The 20,227-nt window shown below is 38.1% G+C and overlaps 1 protein-coding gene across 7 annotated transcripts in view; it reads right to left on the reverse strand.

Annotated features, from left to right (window-relative positions):
* Positions 1-13,975: 13,975 nt before the first annotated feature.
* Positions 13,976-20,227, reverse strand: part of LAMA2 (laminin subunit alpha 2) — a 358,263-nt gene continuing 352,011 nt past the window's right edge. For all 7 annotated transcript variants that reach the window (XM_064649531.1, XM_064649530.1, XM_064649526.1 and 4 more), the window contains 4 exons: positions 17,999-18,152; positions 17,513-17,643; positions 16,686-16,908; positions 13,976-14,234 (listed from right to left, as the gene is read on the reverse strand). In XM_064649531.1, the coding sequence (XP_064505601.1) occupies positions 14,077-14,234; positions 16,686-16,908; positions 17,513-17,643; positions 17,999-18,152 (666 nt within the window). In that variant the 3' untranslated portion in view covers positions 13,976-14,076. The remainder of the gene's footprint in view (positions 14,235-16,685; positions 16,909-17,512; positions 17,644-17,998; positions 18,153-20,227) is intronic.

Below are 20,227 nucleotides of genomic sequence, written 5' to 3' on the forward strand. Positions count from 1 at the left end.
TCTCTATGGGTGTGGACCCATAGAGAACTTCAAAAAAACCCTTGCTTTCAACTAATGATCTGGTATGTTTATGCTACAACAGTGAAGTAGATAACCCTATTTGCTGCTTTATGTGTTAATTCTATTTTAGCAATGAAAAATGCGATATATAAAGACTTCTAGTAGCATCTGGCAGTTTCGAAAAATTGGGTAGGGAAACAGTTGGAGAAGAGTATAATCAAATTATTTGTACATCTGGAGTATTGAATCTTTTTTTACTCCACAAAAGTGCTCCTGTCTTTCTTCACATGTCACATAGCTATTTCTATAGCTAGAAATATGAAGTATACTGAAGTGAGTTTTATTTCAGTAATGTCTGACCACTGTGATTTTTATTACTTTGTGTTTGTCTCCTCTCCCTGTTATGAGATAGCAGGCACTTATAATGCAACTCTCTCCACAGTATCTTTATACAACTTCAAGGTAAGATGGCATGAAATTTTGTCTTCTAACTGCCATTCAAATGACATTTTCAATGTATTAAAAAGAAAATTATTTTCACTTGCTCAAGGTAATTTATAGATCAAAAAGTATTAAAATATATATAAGAAACATTGAGAAGATACTGCTTACAGATTACTTGCTAGTTTGTTTTCTGCTATTGCAAGAAATGGATCTTACTTGTTTTTTGAAAATGCATTTATATCACTTTTAGCAGCAGCAATAAAAAAGCCACTGCTTGTTACTACCTAACCAAGCAGAACAATTTTCTTCCTCATTAGAAAATAATTTAGTTCTCTTTTACTTAAAATAACTGCACGTGAGGACTAATGAATTGCTCCAAACTTTCACTCCTGCACATATATAATCCAGCAAATAGTTTGTTATTTGCCACTATTATTTTCTTGGTTCTTAGTAGCCCTTCCACTGGGCTTGTGAGTATATTTTGGCAGTCTGTTTGCAGAAATATTGGAGAAATATAGCTAATATGCTGATATTAATGCAAACTGACATGCACAGAAATTTACGTCAGAAAAATTAAACAGGGGACCTTGCTGTGGGGTTATATGGCAAGAAAATCCATCTTTCCAACTTTGGCTGAATTTGCAAAGTGTGAGTTGTGATTACAGTTGGCTGACTTGGTCCCCAAAACAGGGCACCTCAGAAGGACCTTGGCTTTTTAGGAGAGTGGGGCTCAGATGACTGTGTTTTGTTTGCTGCTTATTAATTTGCACTTCTTGCTGTGCCACAAGCTGGGCATCTAGGGACAGTCACAATCATTAGCTGTTTATGAAAAGCTTTACCCAGTCTTGGATCCATGAATAAAACCAGTGTAGATGTGCTGCACTGTGTTTCTTTTGTGACAGAGGAGGTGGAAACAGCAGAAATGTCAATGGTTTTGATGCTGAAAGATGAATCTTCTCCATAATATGCTGGAATAGAGAGGTTTAATGTACCCAAAACACCTAGCCACCTTTATGTCCCCCAGTTCCTAACCAAGCAAGACAGCTTTCCAAGCAATCAATCCAGGAGACTTTTCTGGAGTCCCAGCCTGTGGGAAAGGACAGAAGTGTACCAGTGGTGGCAGCTGTACAGGCTCTCCAGAGGGCAGGTCAGTGGAGGGACCTGTTGCCTTTCTTCCCCTCACACTGGTACCACTCAGTTACAAACTAGAAGCAAATAGCCTGGTCCTGAGCATCCGTGGAAGGGACAAAATGAAATTTCAATCACATCTTGTTTGTTGTGGCCTCGTCTTCGTAGCAGTGCGCTTGTGGAAGTGCCAGCATTTTGCCTGTTCGCTTGCTCCAAGCTTGAGCAACTTGAGAGAGGCAGATAGATAATTCTTACATTCTATATATCAGACATAAGATAAATTACCTTCTCCTTCTGAAAGGGATAAATAATGTTTGACTTTTTGTTAATAAGAGGGGGAGAATGGTCTTGCAACCTCCCCTGTCAGGGGAGAAGAAACTGGATTGCACTTCTTGCAGGTGGGCAAGACCCAAGCCGTGCAGTGCCCGACTGCACAGTTCCATCCTAATCCAGCCTCTGACGCTTCCTGAGAAAGAAGCACTGTGACAATTTTAACATGGGCTGTACATGCAATAATTACGCTTTAGTCAGTTGGCATTACTTTAAACAAGCTCTTAGAACTAAATAAGGGGGATTGAATAGGGTGTCTGATAGCGAACTGCAAGAGGACAATTTAGAAAGGCAGTAATACAATGGTTGCTACTGACTGGAGTCTTTCCATCAGTGAATAAATTCCAATATATTTGTCTCTTCCGATTCTATAGTGTTTCCTCTAATTGCATCATTGCCTTAGAGGGACAGTAGTTCTTCATCAGCTCATTCAAATTCAGTCTGGAGACCATGTGACAAAATATTGTTTCCCTTACAGTGAAAGAAGCCAACTAGAAAAAAACACCAGTTCCTTAACGCATTGCTCATTACCCATGAAGAGAATGATTTTAGCTGTATTGCTGCAATGGTTGAATACTGCATGCCCTTGTCACATTAAATGGGCTTCAAGGCAAGGGAGTGAGTGATGAATATTTATTCTGTTTATTACTTTGAAATAGCACTAACCATAAGCAGATCAGCAAGAGGCTGTCTGACAATGTGTGGATGTCTAACTGCTGTAAAAAATGAAGAACATGCACCGTTGCTAAATAAGTTTGTTCTTGTTTGTTGCTGTAGACATGGATGTCTGGTTTTGAGGGAAGGCACATGGGGAAAGAGAGGGGTTGAATTGGATTTAATTTATTTTGTTTTTTAAGCTGACATCAGTATGTACTGTGCAAGTGCAAGAGGGTTTTCAGTATACATAGGCCTTAGAGACATGTGGTTGGCAGCTGTCTTCCCACAACTGAAGAGGGGAATGTGAGGTTATATTTAATTTTTGTGTCATATGAGGTTACATTTTTGAGATGTCCATGTGCTTGAAGAGCCTGTGCAGCTGATGAGGGTATAGTAATCACAGTGTTGGCAGCAGTCCAGCAGAAAGAAAGAGTACACACTCCCACCCCCACACACATCCCCCCCTCCCTGGTTTTAATAACCTCCTGAAAATATCCAGCTATATCATCTCTTCGATGAGATGGTGATTTTTGAAGATGTACTTGAGTATCTTAGATGCATCACAGCTACAGCATGTGCACTGTTAGCAATTTCCAGCTTCACAAGGTAGTCGTAGATCACACAGCACTTTTCTTTAGCATCTAATGGACAAGGTAATACACTCTCAAGTAGAAAAGTGATTAGAACACTACAGCTCATTTTTGGTTTCTAGATCTATAGCACCTCTTGTGCTCCAGGTGAGTTGCTTTTGGACAGGGGTCTTCTGAGAGTGGTAATTGTTTTTCCATAAAGGCTGGAACAACTGCTGATGGATTTCAATAAAACTCTGCCTGCACTGAAATTAAAGCAGTAACACTGCTGTGGCTTTCTTTATGGCTTTGCTGGTTCTTTACATCACTTATTTCCTCAGGATACAGCAAATTAATACACGAAATTCCTCTACTGCTCAAGCTATCCTAATTGTAACCAGCATATACCCAGAATTGAAAGTCTTTGAGACTGAGGGCTGTGAAAGATGTGATTAATCCTGGATCTACTCCAGTGCATATATTCTTGTATGCTATTTACTGGACTATAATTTCCATACAAAGATAAAATAAAATGAAGGCTCAGTATAGAAAAGTAGTACATTTTCTAAGAAGTCTCAAATGACTAAAGATAACAGGACCAAACACGGGAACTTGAATGTATTCACAGTGTTCAGAAATACTCTTCTCCCTCATTTACAGGGGAAGAACCTTGCTGAGTAGAGTGATTTTGATTCATGTGTCATTTATAGGCAGAGAAGACATAGCAAATATTAACTGTAAACTTAGTAAACAAACAAGAAAATGTGTTCAAACTTCCTACTTTTAGTGTTTAGATATCTACAGTTTCAGTCCAGCAGACATAATTCCCTCAGTGGCTGCTGTTTGAAGAAATACTTTCTTGAAGTCCCCTCTGCTGTCACTCAAAGTTGCCTACCCCCTACTTCCTGTTCCCTCACCTGCCTGCCTTTGCAGTGTCCTTTTCCTCTTTTTTTTTAATTTCAGTTGTTGTGAGAGAACCTATCACACAAAATGGTGGCCCCATACACAAATTTTTAAAAGAAGCCTTGACTTTTTGCAATTTTTTCCACTACTAATGAAGGATATACCTTAATCCTTAACAGAAATGTTAAAAAAGCAATAGTTAGTGCAAAGCACTGGTAATTCCTAGACCTTTTGTATTCTTGTCACCTGCACTAGGGATAGCTGAGAACCCATGCAGTATGGAATCCTTTCTGTCACAAGATATCCTTCCTTTATTATTGCCATTGCTGTTCAAGGCCAATCTATTTGAAACTGCACCAGAGCTACTCAGGCATGTCTGAGGAAGATCTGCCTTTGGTAGATCTGTACATAATTCTTTGACATGTTATCTAGGAAACCACTGGAGAGTCTTGCTTATTGATTTTTGATGGAAATTAGCAGACACGGAACTGACGGCAGAAGTTTCAAAGGGCAAACAAATAAAATAGAATGGTGTGGTTTTTACTGGTAACTTAATTTCCTGTGTTTAATGGATTTGCCAAGGGCATGCTGTTTGTTGTAAGCCTAGATTATGACATCTGATTATTAATAGAAAAATGGATGAGTTAATATTCCTAAAACATCCTAAAGACAAGTACTTAATAAATACTATGTTTTGTTACCAGTTTGTATTAAAAACTTGGCAGTTGTTACCAAAATTAGTCTGCAAGTTTAAGACTTTCAGTTCTGGTTATATATCTATTTTATACATATCAGCAAAAAATATTTTACTGTCTTTTTAATTTTGGTAAGACATTTTTTTCTTCATGGCAACTAGATATGCAAAGTTTAAACTTTAACTCAGAATAAACTTGGCTGTTCAAGTCTCCTTGCATCATAGCTTGAAGATGTAACAACAGCAGCAACTTCTAGTGAGAATACCTAGTGTAGCAGTACTGCCAGGCAGTAAAAATTCTCCATATTAGAACAGCCATTGGTATGTAGGGTGTACCACCTGCCATTTAGTTATTATTCTCAATAAGCATGAAGCTTTAAATACTTTTAATCCAACACAGGTTTTCTTAAGCTGGTGTAAAGTACTAGATGTCGGCTTCCATTGTGATCACCACCATTACATTTAAGTTGCAAAGCCAGTGAAATAAATTTATACTGGTGAAAGACTGGAGGTAGGTTGTGGTGCAGTAGATCAGAGTCTTTCTTCCATCCCTTTCAGAAGGATCCTGGTTTGGGCTCTCTTCATAAAGAGGCTGAATGCCCTCTTGTCTGATGCCAGTTTTTAAATTGTTGCTTTGCAACTGCAAATCAATGTTCTTTTCTAAGCACTGAGTCAAAGGCAGATCAGTATGACTCAGAACGTATTCGCACTGCTATATAAAACATGTGCTGACACAATAATTGTATGAGCTTTTCCACAAATGGATACTGTGTGCTAGGTGCTTGAGGTCTTTAAGGTTGGCTATGGCCTAGCTAATGTATGCATTAACAGGGATATTCAAATGTATCTTTCTCCGCTGGTTCCTTTTCATTACACTGGAAAATGAGCTTTAGTTACTTTATTTGCAATACTTGATAAGGCTATGTGTGCCTCTTGCCCTTCCGTTTAGAGGGGAAAAAAAATTAGAGCCCTCAGACTGGCTAATGAAATAGAGGAAGAAACATGGTCATTAGATGGAGTAGTGGTTGGCTCCTGAGCCAACTCTTCTACTATAAGGAAGCATTTGATGCTCTTAGGAGACTTGCTTATTTCAGTGGATAATGGTTCTGTTTATTGAGTTTGCGCAAATGCATTTGATTTAGTCAATTTAGGCTCTGCATTTAAGCAAATTACAACTTAGGACTCCATCAGCAAGAGGTAAATTAGTTTGAACGCATATAAAAGGATCTTGCTGAGGGTAAATTTACAGTCAAACCATTACATGGAAATCATAATGTGCACTACATGTCAGGTTTGATAAATGAAGCAGGACTGTAAAATTGTCCTTATCTTGAAGTGTGCTTGCATTTAGCCAGCTACAGAGCTCAAGTGCTGTTATGTCTGCTGTCTTGAACTGGCTCAGGAGAGAGAAATCTCTCCAAAGCTGGCATTACTAAATTTAAAAAAGACAAGAGGAATTCTTGCAAGTATATAACCTACCCAGCTCTTCTTCCTCTGGTCCTTGGTCTCCCCCTCACTGGGACACTTGCCAAGTATGGGCATGGAGTGCTGATGCCTGTTAGGGAAAGGCATTAGCACAGGAGAAACCTTGTGCACAAACACAAATGGGGAATTACTGCCTAGGCCACTGCTCTGCAAATAGGAAGAGTGAGCTAGGTGCCCTCTTAAAGCCCTTTCTACTGTGTGGTGGAGGCTTTTGTTTGTTTGGGGTTTTCTTTGCTGCAAGACTGTTTCCTCTAGATCTAGGGCCATCTGCACCTCTTTCAAGAGTATCCCCCGTGGTACAGGAAAAGAATTATTTTGTTTTCTTGATTGCCTCAAATCAGCCACATAATAAATGGTAGAAAAAGTCAGGTAGCCAGACAGTTTTTAGTTTTGTAATTAAGAATTTTTTAAGTTTTGAAAATGTAGTGTATCTGTGAAGAAAGAAACTGGTTAATGTTCCTAAGGTGACTATTTTGCACTGATTATCAGTGCAAAATACTATCAGTTAAAACTGCCAGTTTTTATATACCACAAAGCAGGATATTACAAAGATGTCACACCACAAAGTGAAAAAAGAAATGGCTTATTAAAAACACCACGAAAAAGAGGAAGACCAATTAAAAGATAAAAATTTTTAATTTCGAAGATGTTTGGTGGGGGGAAAGGAAAACGGTCCATGAACTAGGCAGCTAAATGGTAAACTTAATTCTCCATCTGTTCTAGTACTTTTAATAGTTCCTAAGCAGCAGCAACATCCAATGTCTTTTATGGAATCACACTTTAGAGACTTCACAACCCAATGTGCCACTGCCAGCTGGTGTTTGAAAGCACACTGCTGCTGCAGTTCAGTATATAAAACTGCTTGGAGGCTTACAATAGCAGATGCCTTATGGACAAAGTATACAAAAGTGTGCTTGTGCACTGTGGCCATGCTTGCCTTAGTCTTGCACTGAATATATTAGCACCTTGTGAACCTGGCCTTAAAGCTAAAGTATGGATGAACATTGAGCTTACTGTACCTCCTTAAACTTTACCTTGTCAGGTTTAAAGTAGGGGTGCTGGATTTTGATCACTGGGGACTGCTCAATCTTTCTTTAATGTAGCTGGAAAGCAGCATGCTGTCTTTAGCCTGTATTTTCAAGTGTACTGTCTGGCTATAGGGTTTTTTTCCCTCTCTGTTTTCCCTTTATAAGATGGACAGTCTTGAATTTTCTGGCCCATGGTAATTTAGAAACATAGTTGAAAAACCTGCTTAGGTCCATAACCATTAGCTGCTTGTTGAATACTTGAATACAGTCAAAAGTATACAGACACATTGAGTAGAATTTTATGTTTAATTTACATGAGAAAAGCCTAAAGCAAATCACAGTAAGCTGTTTTGTATCTGGCCCTGGTGCAGATTTGCAGATGAATTACTCCTATCTGTCCAACCCTTTTCTCTGCCCTGCTATAATGGCATTCCTGACATGCTTATTTCCCTGCTGTCCCTTTGGCTCTATGAATGTGTACTAAAGTATGTAGATATGATATCAGTGTTTTGAATGTTGTAACCTTTTCCTTTGGTGTGCACCAGCTGTATGCAGCATTGGATGAAAGCTGGGTTTTATAATCTAGAGCAACCCACTGTTGCAAGTAGTGTTTATCTGGGTAGTTCACTCTTCTGCCCAGCTGTCCATGGCCTGGAGGAGATGCAGTAGAGTATTAGCAATACTCTGGTCCTTTGACCTTGAGACTTTGCACAAGGCAGCAGACTTGTAACAGAAGTCAGGAGTTAGTTAGATTTTCTTACTTGCAGTGTCAGTGAATTCACAACTAATCTAATCAGCTATTCCAGCCAAATTCACCCCCTTTGTTAAACCTTATTTTCCTTAATGGGGAGATTTGTTCAGATTGTCAAAATGGTCTGAATAGTAGCAATAATGCAGCCATTAACAGAAAAAAAACAGACTTCAGGGAATATATATGTAAGGTTAATATCTCTCTTAAAGCTACAGCTCAGTGACAAAGATCTAAGTGGTTGTGCTTGCAGCTCTGATTTACTGAGGATTAAGAAACTAACTAGTAATGTTTGATGTTACCTGGATCTGGAAGTTTTTCCCTAAGCTGGAGTTCTGCTATATTCCATTAAGAGTAACCCTAATGCTGGCTACTGTAGCGGATTGCAGCAGAGCTACCAAGTTCCTTTCTTTGGGCAGAAAAGTTTTACCAATGACATTAGATGAAACAGAACACTTAGGGTGGCAGCAGGCTTGTCTGCAGCTTCTGTTGTGACCAAAGTTCACTGCTTATTGGTTGCTGGCACAGTCTGGCCATGCAGCCCTGGTGTTTCATTCAATGGATCAGGCTCATAATTTGGATTCTGGGGCAATAGGAGCCAATAGAGCTCTGGAGGTGGCATTTGCAGATACGGCAAAGGACAGCCTGTTGTTTCCTCTGGTCGTCTGAAATAGAAACTGTAGTCTGATGGGTGTATCAATAACAGTTTAACATGACATCAATTGTTTTCAAGCAGCAGCATTTCAGCTGTAGGCTTACTTCCTCCTCAGTTGTAGGACATAGTTGTCCATGACGCAGAGAAAGAAAAAGCCATCAAAAAAGAAGTGATGATTTGCCCTCAATTTAACATAAAACCAGAATTTTAAAACAGTAATGAAATAGAGGTCTTGCTTGAACAGGTGCTAAATAAGAAATACTAGAATAACCTGTAATATGTGCATCTTTCCTTAATCTTCAGGTGGAGCAGACTGATGCAAACTGTAGTAGTATCATTCTCTGATATCTTAGGCCAGTCAACACCTCCAGGCATCTCAGTGCTTAAGAAGACTATAACTTCAAATAACTCAAAGTTGTGGAGGCAAGGGCCCTGGTTTATTCCACAACCCTATGCCTCTGAGAATCACAGGAGTCCATGTCACTTTGTGTGCTTCCTTCCTCAGTGCAGAGGGATGGGCAGTTTTTCCTCTCCCAGGGAGCCATTCTGTTGACGTGAAACTGAGTGAAAGAGTGAGGCCTTTGGCTGTTTAAATCAATTCATGTTGTATTGCAGTACAGAATCATAATGAAGAAAACCACAGGAAATGTAGCTACTCAAGGGCCTCAAGTCATCCTTCCTTGCTCATGCCAACTAGAAGAACCAAAGTTGTCAAAATAAATTATGTTTAAAACGGGAGATGTCACAGCAGATTACTCAGCTTTGCAGAATTTTTCATAATACTTTATAAAAGTTTGTCTTTGAAACTCTAGACACCTAACTTCATTATTATCTCTATTATGGAGTGATAGTTACATAGATAAATGCAGGGCAAGCAGAAAGTATCAGTTTAGTTTTATAGTCAAACATCCTTTTAAAAAAGGTAGGAAAAAGGAGCAGCATTAGGAGAGTTCTCTTCAAAATGATTTACTCCACAGTCAAGTGAAAACTGTGAGATGGTGTTAGATTTGGGCTAAATATTCTAATGTTGGTCCCAGTTGGAGCATGAAAAATGTATGAGAGCACTGACTGCTGGAGATTTTTCCCTAGGGTTTTCTTTCTTTGCTTAAATTAGATATTTTAGTTTGCCGTGTTGCCCACTAAATTTGAAAAGGAAAGGTTTGTTTTTTTGGAGTTGAAACAGATGAGTCATATTGGCAATTATCTGGGACCTCAGGTACCTGAAAAATTATTTGTACTCTTGACTATGAAGAATAACACCATAGAAATATATAACCTGAATAATTTGGGTCTTCTTTCAATTTCATTACATGACACATCAGCAGTATATTTAAAGAACAATGTTGAAGAAAGGTCTGTATGGTTTTCTGTCTATTTATGAAGCATGACTATGTCTATTATGAAGCATGAAAGTGATATTCTTTTCTATGTATTTACACCAGAAGTTCAGCCTATATGGATGACTGAAGAACTGGTAGGATTTTTAAGCAATGCAGATGGCATAAATAGAAAAAGGTTAAAAATCCAGTGGTCTAGCTATGGTATCTCATTAAATTGCTCTAAAAATAACATTTTTCATTGCATAGGATACTTTCAGAAGAGTTTTATTTGCTTTCATAAAAACTTAGCTGAAAACTGCAAAGTCTTCTTTGAAGGTTTAAAAACTGGTGTGTATGTGGGAATTGGGATCTTCTGGTGGTTCTTCAGTAGGTGCATTCATATGAAAGGTACGGTGCACACTTTTCTTGTCGGTCAGAAACAGGTCAGCGAAAAATTTTACTTGCCTGTGCTGTAAACCCCTCAGCAGACATCTGAGACAGCCTAGAAGCACCATAGCTGAACAAGTGAAAGCCTGGGACTGGCATTCCTAGTGGTTTCTATATTAAAAGAGAGACAGGGGAAATGGTTTGGATTTTTAAGCATTTTTTGTTGTGCATTCTAAAGAAAAGTACTAAGCCAGAAAAACGTTCTTCCCCGTAAAAGCTCCTATAAAGAGCTGAAAGCATGATTTAATAGAAAGAAAAAGTAAATTACTCCTTACAAAGACTTTAAGTTGAGAATTGCTTGTATTTAAACTTGAAAACACCACCTTTTTCATGCATAGCAGTTTGCCTAAAACTACAGATTAAGAGTGACTATTCATCATAAATGCCTAAAAGTGACCTCAGTCAACAAGGTCGATCTTAAAACAATTTAAAAAAACACCTGTATGTGAGTTTTTCTTTTTAAGTTCAGCAGCAGAGTATTTAAAGTGTGTGCAAAAAAAAAAAAAAAAAAAAAGGAAAAAAAAAAGCAGTAAAAAAAGGCAGTAAAAACTTTTGTATGCAAAATATCCACCAAAATACTTGTGTGCTGTGGATGTGTATTAGTTTGCAGTCTTTATTAATTTTCAGTCTTGAATTGGAAAGGTATTGTCTTGCTCCTGGAACAGTCAGCAGTGGCATAATCTCTAGCAATTTGCATATGGCTCTGAAGCTCACAACCTGCTGGCTTCAAGCAATTTTAGTCTTTATCTGGAATCTGACAATCTACGAATCTCTTGTATGGCAAGAGATCTTGTAGTAACAGGGAGCTGGGATCATTCCCAGATGCTGTGCTGAATCTTCAATGCAGAAAGCTTTACTAACAGTACTTGCTGCATCCACTCACTGATCTGCAAAAACAAATTAGTCAGGTTTTTCTCTTTTAGCTTGGCTGTTTGCTGAAGTAGCTGTTGTTTCAGCCTACTGAGTGTATTTCCTTTAGCAAAGGACAGCAGATGGTTGATTATTTCCACTCAAAAGTTCAAGAAATGAAATAATGTGCATTGTTTCATTGTTTTTTGCTCTGTCCCACACATTCCTGGAAGGTCATGCAAGAGAGAAATAATTCAACATAGCTAAGAAAATAAAAGCCTCTCTTTTTCTTTTTTCCCTTTCCATTTCTTTCATTCAGAAACTCCAGTAATTGTTTTGAAAGCAAAGACATATTTATGTGAAAGACCATTGCTGATGCAGCACTGAGCAGAGCAATGGCAATTTCCTGCCTCTCAGGCTGGCCACGGTTTTAACTCATGCTGCTCTAGTTTCAGTTGTTCAAATTTCCCTTGTGTTTTCAAGTCCAAAAAAACCCAACCAGACAAAACAAAACCCCAAAACTTTGCAAACAAGTTTGGGTTAAAAAAGAACCAACAGGTTGAGTAGAATCTAGAGGCTAGGATAGGAAATATGCCTAGGTAGTGTAATGGGCCAAATGGCTTGGCTGTTCTGTGTGTTGTGAGAAATTCATAACAGTAACATACATCCCTGTGCAGAAAAGTCTTGGGGCTTCATTTGTTCATATTTTTCAAGACTTTTGGAAGTACTCAACTGTATTTGAAGTGTTATGGCCTGCTTTTCTTGAGCTGCTCAAACTATCCTGAAATATAGGGATGAGAGTAGGTAAATACATGAGGCACAAATAATAAAATAGAAACACATTAATATTTTACATTGTGCTTGTTAGAAGCACTACCATGTAGAAGTTAAAGACAATATGTGTTCCATAATTAGGCTTTTTCAGAGACAAATGTATGCTTTGCTAATTCTTAGCACTTTGAACATGGGTAACACTGCATGGCCATCAACTGTTTCTTAACATTAAGGGCCAGTTGCAAGTAAAACCAGAATACTCGCTGAAGACAATTACTTCAGGGCTTCACATGAGCTAGACAGTTTTTCTTCAGGTGTATGTGATTGATGGTAGACTCCTCAAACCATTAGAGTGGCAGTGTACATATTTACTACCAACTCTTTAATGCACTTTCCCAGTGTAAAGATGTCTTTTTTTCCCCCATGGCAGTTTAAAGAAACATTGTAAGCCAAAGAGGCCTTTTGTAAAATACAAAGCACTCCTGCAGGAGTGCTCAGTGTCAAACACAAATTTTGCGGCTAGCCTATGCACAAATTTTGCACTGCCTTCTTTTAGTAATGTCAGAAGTCCTGAAAATGTGTACTCAAGACCCTCTGTGGGCAGAAAAAATAATTAAAAACTGTTTTTTCTTTTAATTGCATGGTTCTGCTACCTTATTGCTAGGGTTTTTTCTTTTGTGTAGCTAGTTTTTTTTACATTCATATAGTAGCTGTTCTGCATCACAACCTTTGCAAAAGTACAGTTTAACAACTTGAAACAATCCACATTTCAATGATTTCATAGTCCTCTAGAACATACAAAGCACTGAAGAAAATCACTAGGATTTGACATTTTAGTGAGAATCTAGGCAGCAACTTTCATGTCTCCATCTATATTTCCACAGAGAAGTATAAATTTTACTTAAGTAAGATCATCTAGGGTGGTTTCTGCATTTAGTATTCCTCACAAACTGACAGCATCAAGCAGAAGCAGTAGAGCTGAACTTTGGAAGCTGCTTTTAAAGTGAGGATTTCATAAAGAGGTAACAGTAGAGATTAGTGGTAGATGGTGCACTAATAATCTCTGGGATTCTCCTGCTTCACCACCATTCTGCTCCAAGTGTCCAAATTTCATCTTCATTTAAAAACTGGGTTTGTGAATTTTGCTATGTGTAACTTCCAATATCATGTGTAATTGGAGAGAGAGGCAGTATCAAACTTTATTTATTAAGAATCACTTAAAACTGTATTTTGAGGTAAGTAACAGAACCTGGTTTTATAGTACCTCCATTAGAAACTCAATCTCCCAACATCAAACAACATAGCCTCTGTTAAAATCCAGCGCTATTCAAACGATATAGCAGGGACTTAAGGTGCAACATATTTTCTTCAATAATCCCAAATACATTAAGTTGTAACATTTTCCTTTCTGCATTTGGTTCCATAGTTATAGCATGACAGCAGCCATGTAGATTACACAAAGTTTTGATTTTCTCAGTGAAACTTCATGGGAAATATTATGGTCAGAAGAATTTTCTAGTAGCTCTTGGGAGTGACCAAAGCATAATTTTTTGAAGCAAAGTAATATGCTAATGAAGGACAGAGCTGTGCATGCACACAAGTGCACTGTATTTAGAATAGTAAAGGAATACAAGTTTACAGATCTACTTCACCAAAAGCATTTAGGGAGCTTTTAAGGGAGTTGGACTCAATGATCCTTATGGGTCCCGTCCAATTTGAGATATTCTGTGATCCTGTGTTCCATAAAACCAGAACAACTTGCATAATACGTAGTCTCACTCATCACAAGAATGATGAAACATTTGCATTTCAACTATAAGAAAAGAGATAAATAAAAATTATTGTTCTATTCCCTTAATGAAGGGGGTGGGGAAGGGGTTAGTTAATGAATTCTTGTGAGGTATGTTGAATTAGACATTTGAATATACCACAAACACTACTCAAATACTTGCATAAAGACATTTTATTATGAATGCATTTTAGGTATAGATTTTTTTTTTAATCTGAGGTGTTTATATAAACAGACCCCTATTGGCTGAATGACAGTTAGTTTGCAGGGCACGACAGTGGCTGAACACCCTTCAGCTCCAAAGCTTTGCTGAAGTTAATCTCTTGAGGTTTTGCAGTACCCTTGGTGAGCTTCAGAAATCGAATACATCCTTTAAAACGGATATTAGTAGTCAGCCCAAACTGGGTCACACCATCTAATGGAGGGGGAAAAAAAAGGAAAAAGGAACTGTGTTAGTTTGAGTTGATACTTAATTTTGTTGTTTGAGAGTCCTGCAGGAAAACAGATGTCCCCAGCAATATATGAATGTTTTATTTGCTGTATATACTAATTAGTAAAAAAATTACAAAGATTATAAGTAAATCTGATAAATGCTTATTTTAGACAATAATCCACTCTTGTTTTCTTTTTCTGTCTTACCATGACAGTGGCAGAATCTGAACACATTTAAACTGCCATTGTAAATCATGGATGCAACTTGCTAGCTATAAATGGTGTATGATGCATACATGCTAGTTTGGCAGATATTCAAGTTTTCAAGCTATTTATCCACAGAATAATGGAGAAAAAAAGGCCAAAGTGTATGCAATTCTTGGCTCTAATGTCAGAAGAAAGCCAGTTTCTCGGGATGGACTTCAAGGGACATTTATGGACTTCTTTTGACAGTTTTCAAGCATGCTGAATTTTTTTCTTGCTGATAGTAAAGCCAGGGATTTGAGTACATCTCTTCCACTAAAGAAGGAGGGGAGAGAAGTGAGGGTGTTTGGACTGGGAAACTGGAAATATTTCTCTCAATTGCTTGAAATTCATGGCCCAACTTGTTTCTCAGTGCTCTGCTACAGGGATGCACTTCGATACATATCTATGTGACTGATAAAGTAAGAGTTGCAGAAATAACTTTACACCTGTAGAGGAAAGACTGGCCATAGCATTATTCTGTTTCGCAGATGATGAGATGGCTGAATCCATTTGTCCCTCCTTGCACAGGGAAGAGTGATACTAAGAGACGAGTAATAGTTTTTTTGGGTACTCAGGAATTTATATTCTTGACCATGCTGTGGTGCTGAAAATTTTCTCTACACAGAAAATTCTCCATCAGCTAATTCTAGCTGGTTTACAAATGTTTTGCACTGTTTATGCAGCCAGGAGAAGCCTCAAGAGAATGGAAAATACAGAAGCCTACTAATTTTACAAAATCCCATGATACTGTGTTTCAAATTTGTGGTGAAGCTGTCCAGGTATTGGGAATATTAAAAAAAACAAATCTTGGATAAGCTAGACTAGATGGCAAAAGAAGTGTGAAGTGTTTACATGTGCAGTAGGTTTATTAAATAATTTCATAACTTGCCATGTGTCTGAACTCAGGAATGTCACTTTAACATGATGTAAGGGTAGGCTTGTATGTACAGATTGCAGTGTTACTGCGATTTGTTTCTCTTGCAATATACTTCTTGACACGCAGTCCAGAATGAGTTAGTAACTCCATCTGCAGTATTTCTTTAGTACTAGCTCCTATATAGAATCTTGTTTTGTTATAAAAAGGCTGCAACAAAGCTCTTTTCCCTCTGGCATAAAGTTGTTGGTCCTTATGAATAGTCATTGTGACTGAAGTACAACTCTCATATGTCATATCAAGGACATTTTTTAAAATGTTCTGGAGCTTGAAAGAGAAGGCTTTTCGGATGCACTATATCACACATCAGAATAGGGGGAAAATACAACTTACAGAAAATAATTTAGGAATTAACTCAGAGGTGTATCGCCATTGCCCTCAGTATTCACTAGAGTAGACAGATACTGCAAACTTACTTTGCTTTTTTTGTTTGCAAGCTAGAGGGAAACTTTATTATAAAAGCAACAAAACTGTACTTTGTAAACATATCAACTGCATTTTCAGAAAGTAAACTACTGTTAGATAAACTTATTGACTGTCTATGAAGAGATGAATACTAGCATTCATTATCAGTTTGTGGAAGATAAAGCTAGCTACAGAGGTCAGCTCAGTTCTCGATCCTCTTCAATCACCTCTACATAAAGCAATTCTCTCAAGGACTTCCAGAATACTGATTAGCAAATTTTGATTATTTTTTTTTCCTTAAAAAACCAGCAGACCACAAGCAAAGACATTAATCAAGAAGAGATGGTGTCTTCTCACCTCTCTTTGCAAGCTGCCCTGCACATTCCTAAGTTCCTCAGGTTTACAGGCTGATTTACACACATGGTTCCCTGCCCCACCCAAGGGCATACATGCATTCTTTAGCTAAAATTTGCCATTCTTCAGTTAAATTTAAATTTGCCATATACTGTTACTATTACAACATAACTATTATGGTATTACTAAACAGAATGTTTTAAGAGGCAGGCTATGTGTGTGTGTGAGCAGCAGAAGGCAGAAAGTCTGCCTTATTCTCTGTGACAGTGCCTATTTGAAATGGGGCAGAGGTACCTGTGAGACTCCCTTGATGTTGCAGAACTTCTTGTTCTGAAATGCAGCTGGATGCAGAAACGAGCATCCATGACAACTGATACACACTTGGCCAGTCTTACCCATCATCTTTAATATACTGGTCCTAATTGTACCTAAGCCATTACCAAGGCAGTGTTACTAGAGCATAAGTAAAGCACAAGTTCTGTGTTACATGCTCACCAGGATAACCTCCGACGAAGACAGGGTCATTAGTGTCCGCTGAAGTTGAGGCCCTGTTTGGGCTGCTATTATCCACCTGTTTGCCATCAACAGTCAGCTCTAAATGGTGTTTGATCTTGTTTGCAATAACCTTGTGCCACTGTCCATCACACAAGTTGCCTGGTGCATCTGGCTCATAGACAGCAGAGAATCGGCCTGCTCCATTGTCAACATGAAACATCACCTGAAAAGCATGACAGACAGCCAGTTTTCAAAATGGTTCTTAAGTTCTTTTTGTTTGTTTTTTTTTTTTGTTTAAAGTCAACATGGTCTGACTGTACACACACTCTAATTTAATACCCGACTCTATGTGGATTGCTCTCCCTCTGGGATGTGTGTTATGTCACTGAGATAAACACAAGTGGAAATGAACAAAATTGCTGTATTTCCATTTTTGGGGTCTTAGTTTTAGGGTGTTTCACAGCCCCCTCCCCCAAGCTCTCTATAGTGCCAGATTAATGGCTGGTTTTCTGGACTGTGGAGTAAAAGATATAAACAAGAAACCGGTATTATTAATGACAAAGCCTTTCCTCAAAACTTCTCATATAGTCATTAATTTAAGACCTGATTATGTCATTTTAGGAAACTCAAGTGTTACAGAATTTTTTAAAGTATCTTTTGAAAGTATTAAGAGACTATAGGTGTATGGAAAGTGACAAGTGTTGGATAAAGGAAAGCCCTGATATTGTTTGAGATGCCTTGAGATTGGGATAGTAACCTTGCATTTAAACTACCTGTGCTGTCTAAAACCAATCTTTATAAAGAGACAAAACTGCTTTGCTACTCACTTTTCCATCTACTAATTCAATGCCAAGCCCATCCATTTTCTGGCTGCTTACTCCTAGAAGAACACCATTCATTCGTGTTGTACGGAATTCAAATTCCACAAGCAGGTCTGTTCCCACTCTGTATGCACCAACTTGGAGAGAAAAGGGGAAGCACAATAAAATGAAGATAAGTATTTATTACGTTATTCCTAAAATCACACAAAGTGTGTTGTGAGTAATGTGAAGTAACTAAGCATTATTAATCCACTCCATTTCATGTGAAATCATGTAAATAACTGTTATGGTGGTTGTGCTTAGCGTGAGACCTTGCTAGAAAGTCATATAGTCTATGCTTAGGCAAGATAACCAAAAACGATCAATCACAGTTTCAAGTAGTGGTCTCATTTTGCCTCCAGCCAACAGGAGTTAGGTAGCACTGGGAGTTTTCGAAAGCAGAATCTCCTCTTTCTCTGTTCTTTGTCTGTCAGTAGAATTGTTGTTCATTACCTGTTTTGGCAAAGCCTGTTCCATCAAAGTATGTTCCCTTCTCGGCAGTGACAAAGCATTTCCCAACATTGAAGCTGGAAGTTGGATTATCCAGGTCAACAGGTGATTCTGTCATTTTAAAATTCCTGATGCAGCCATCGATGCTGTAGATGATCTGCAGCCAATATTTCAAACAAAATGTATAACTGTGAAAGTAAGCCTAAAGTATGCAATCAAAAAGTACTTTTCCTCTGCTTCTCTGCTGGATTTATGGAACTGGATAAAACTTGAATTTTACATGGCTGATGCTTAATATCTGATTGTAATTGGAATCTAATCTTAGTCATACTGAGGATGAATTACATTACTTTTCAGTGATGTGATCTGAGTCACATCTATTTGGCTTAATGGAGGGGACATAAAATAATACACCGCATAATGAAACAGCAAATTACATCAGCGATGCAGGAATTTAATGGCCTATACTTTACCTTTTTAATTGACTAGGTTATGGGGTTTGCAAGTAGATGAAGATACTGGATATAGTTCTCTGGGCTGCTGGTAATTTTACTAGGTTTTTTTTTTTTCTTCCTTTAATCACTTTACTGTGGGCCTAATGTTGCATGGTAAGGAGAGGTAATGCAGATACGCAGCTACTAAAATGAACAACCCTATGTAAAGGTTGTTGACTGTACGTAGTCTGATGACCACAATGATAAGCGCCGCTCTGTTGGCCAGAGAGGCAAGTGGAGGCATGGAATGTACTTAGGTATAAGGAGGCTCCTGTGCAGGGCAGCAAACTGCAGCTCCAATTTGGCTTCTGCACTGGGCGCACACGACTGACTCCCAGTGGGCGATGTGTGCGCACTTGAAATGGTGGTGTAAGTACGCAAGATCTGCCTGGGGCAGGAGTGAGGGACTACCTAGGCTACACACTGGGCTGCCCTGGGTGTGATCAGAGCATACCAACGGGTCCTCTGGAAGCCACTGGCATCTCCTCCAGAGCTTTGTCTCCTTTTTTCCCTCCAAGGTGTGCAGAAGCTGCATTTTGGTTCTCAGATTCAGACAAGGGCTTTGATCTTTGACTTAGAATTAGAAAAGTCTATCTCTGATATCAGTGGGAGAGAGGAAAATGATAAAACATGTACTTTGAGAAAGAAAAAGAAGATATATTCATAAGCAGAGCGGTAGAAAGGAGGAAAATAAACATCTGTGTATAAAATACAGCCTAGAAATATGAGCAAATACAGAAAGGATAGCGGTACATCTGCAGAGACAAGTCTTGACTCTGCACACTACCTCCTCTAACAGTATTCTGACTAGTAATTGAAAGAATTTCCAAGAATTTTCTTGTAAATCAAAGCTGTATGTACCGTGAAATTATAGAGCTTATTACAGCTAAATATACCTGTACAAAATTTTCATGAGAACTCGAGCAATATCACCGAATAAATTCAGTTCTGAGCTGAACAATGCTTTCTGTCAGATTCTTCATAAATAGACCTTTTTGTAATTTCTAAGTGAAAGTCATCTCCAGATCAACAAGTTTTGTTATCAACAAAGGAAAATGCCGGAAAAGAAAACAAATCTTTCCATCTTCACTGCAAGAATAAATCACAGAAATGTAAGATATGTAGACAACTCAATAACGTTCTCTAGTTTAAAATTTCCCTTTGCTTATGGAAAAGCAAATCTGGTGACACATTAGCATGGTAATATGACCTCTGTTGCTGAAAGCAGAGTTTTGTGTGCTTAAAATGTGAGTTCAACCCACCTCTGGTTATATAATCAATTAGTGTCTAAAAAGGCTAATGAATGTTTAGAAGAAAGCCTTAATTAAGATAACATATCCTTTCAACTTTGCTTCAGAGCCTTTACATGAAGTCTACAACACAACACTCTCTTAATACATCACTGGGTGTGTATTTTATTGAGAATGATTGGAAGACAAGCACTGGTTTTTACATGGCATTTGAAGTCACAGCTTCATTTAAGTCCCAAAGCACTTAAGACTATCAGAATCTGACATGACTGTTACTGCCAGACTGAGCCATTTATCTGCATGGGTTCCCTCCATTACTTCTGACAAAGAGCAATAGGTAAGGATTTATGTTATCTTTCTCCTTAGATTAGTATTTGTAAATTGCAGATATATTTCAAAGAGCATGATTTGATACTACTATGAATTATGTGTTGTGGGTAATTAAGTATTGCTTTTGTTTTTCAGTGTCTCAGATTTGTCTTGGTAAA

The sequence above is a fragment of the Pseudopipra pipra genome, chromosome 3 (genome assembly GCF_036250125.1).
Source record: "Pseudopipra pipra isolate bDixPip1 chromosome 3, bDixPip1.hap1, whole genome shotgun sequence".
NCBI classification, from domain to species: Eukaryota; Metazoa; Chordata; class Aves; order Passeriformes; family Pipridae; genus Pseudopipra; species Pseudopipra pipra.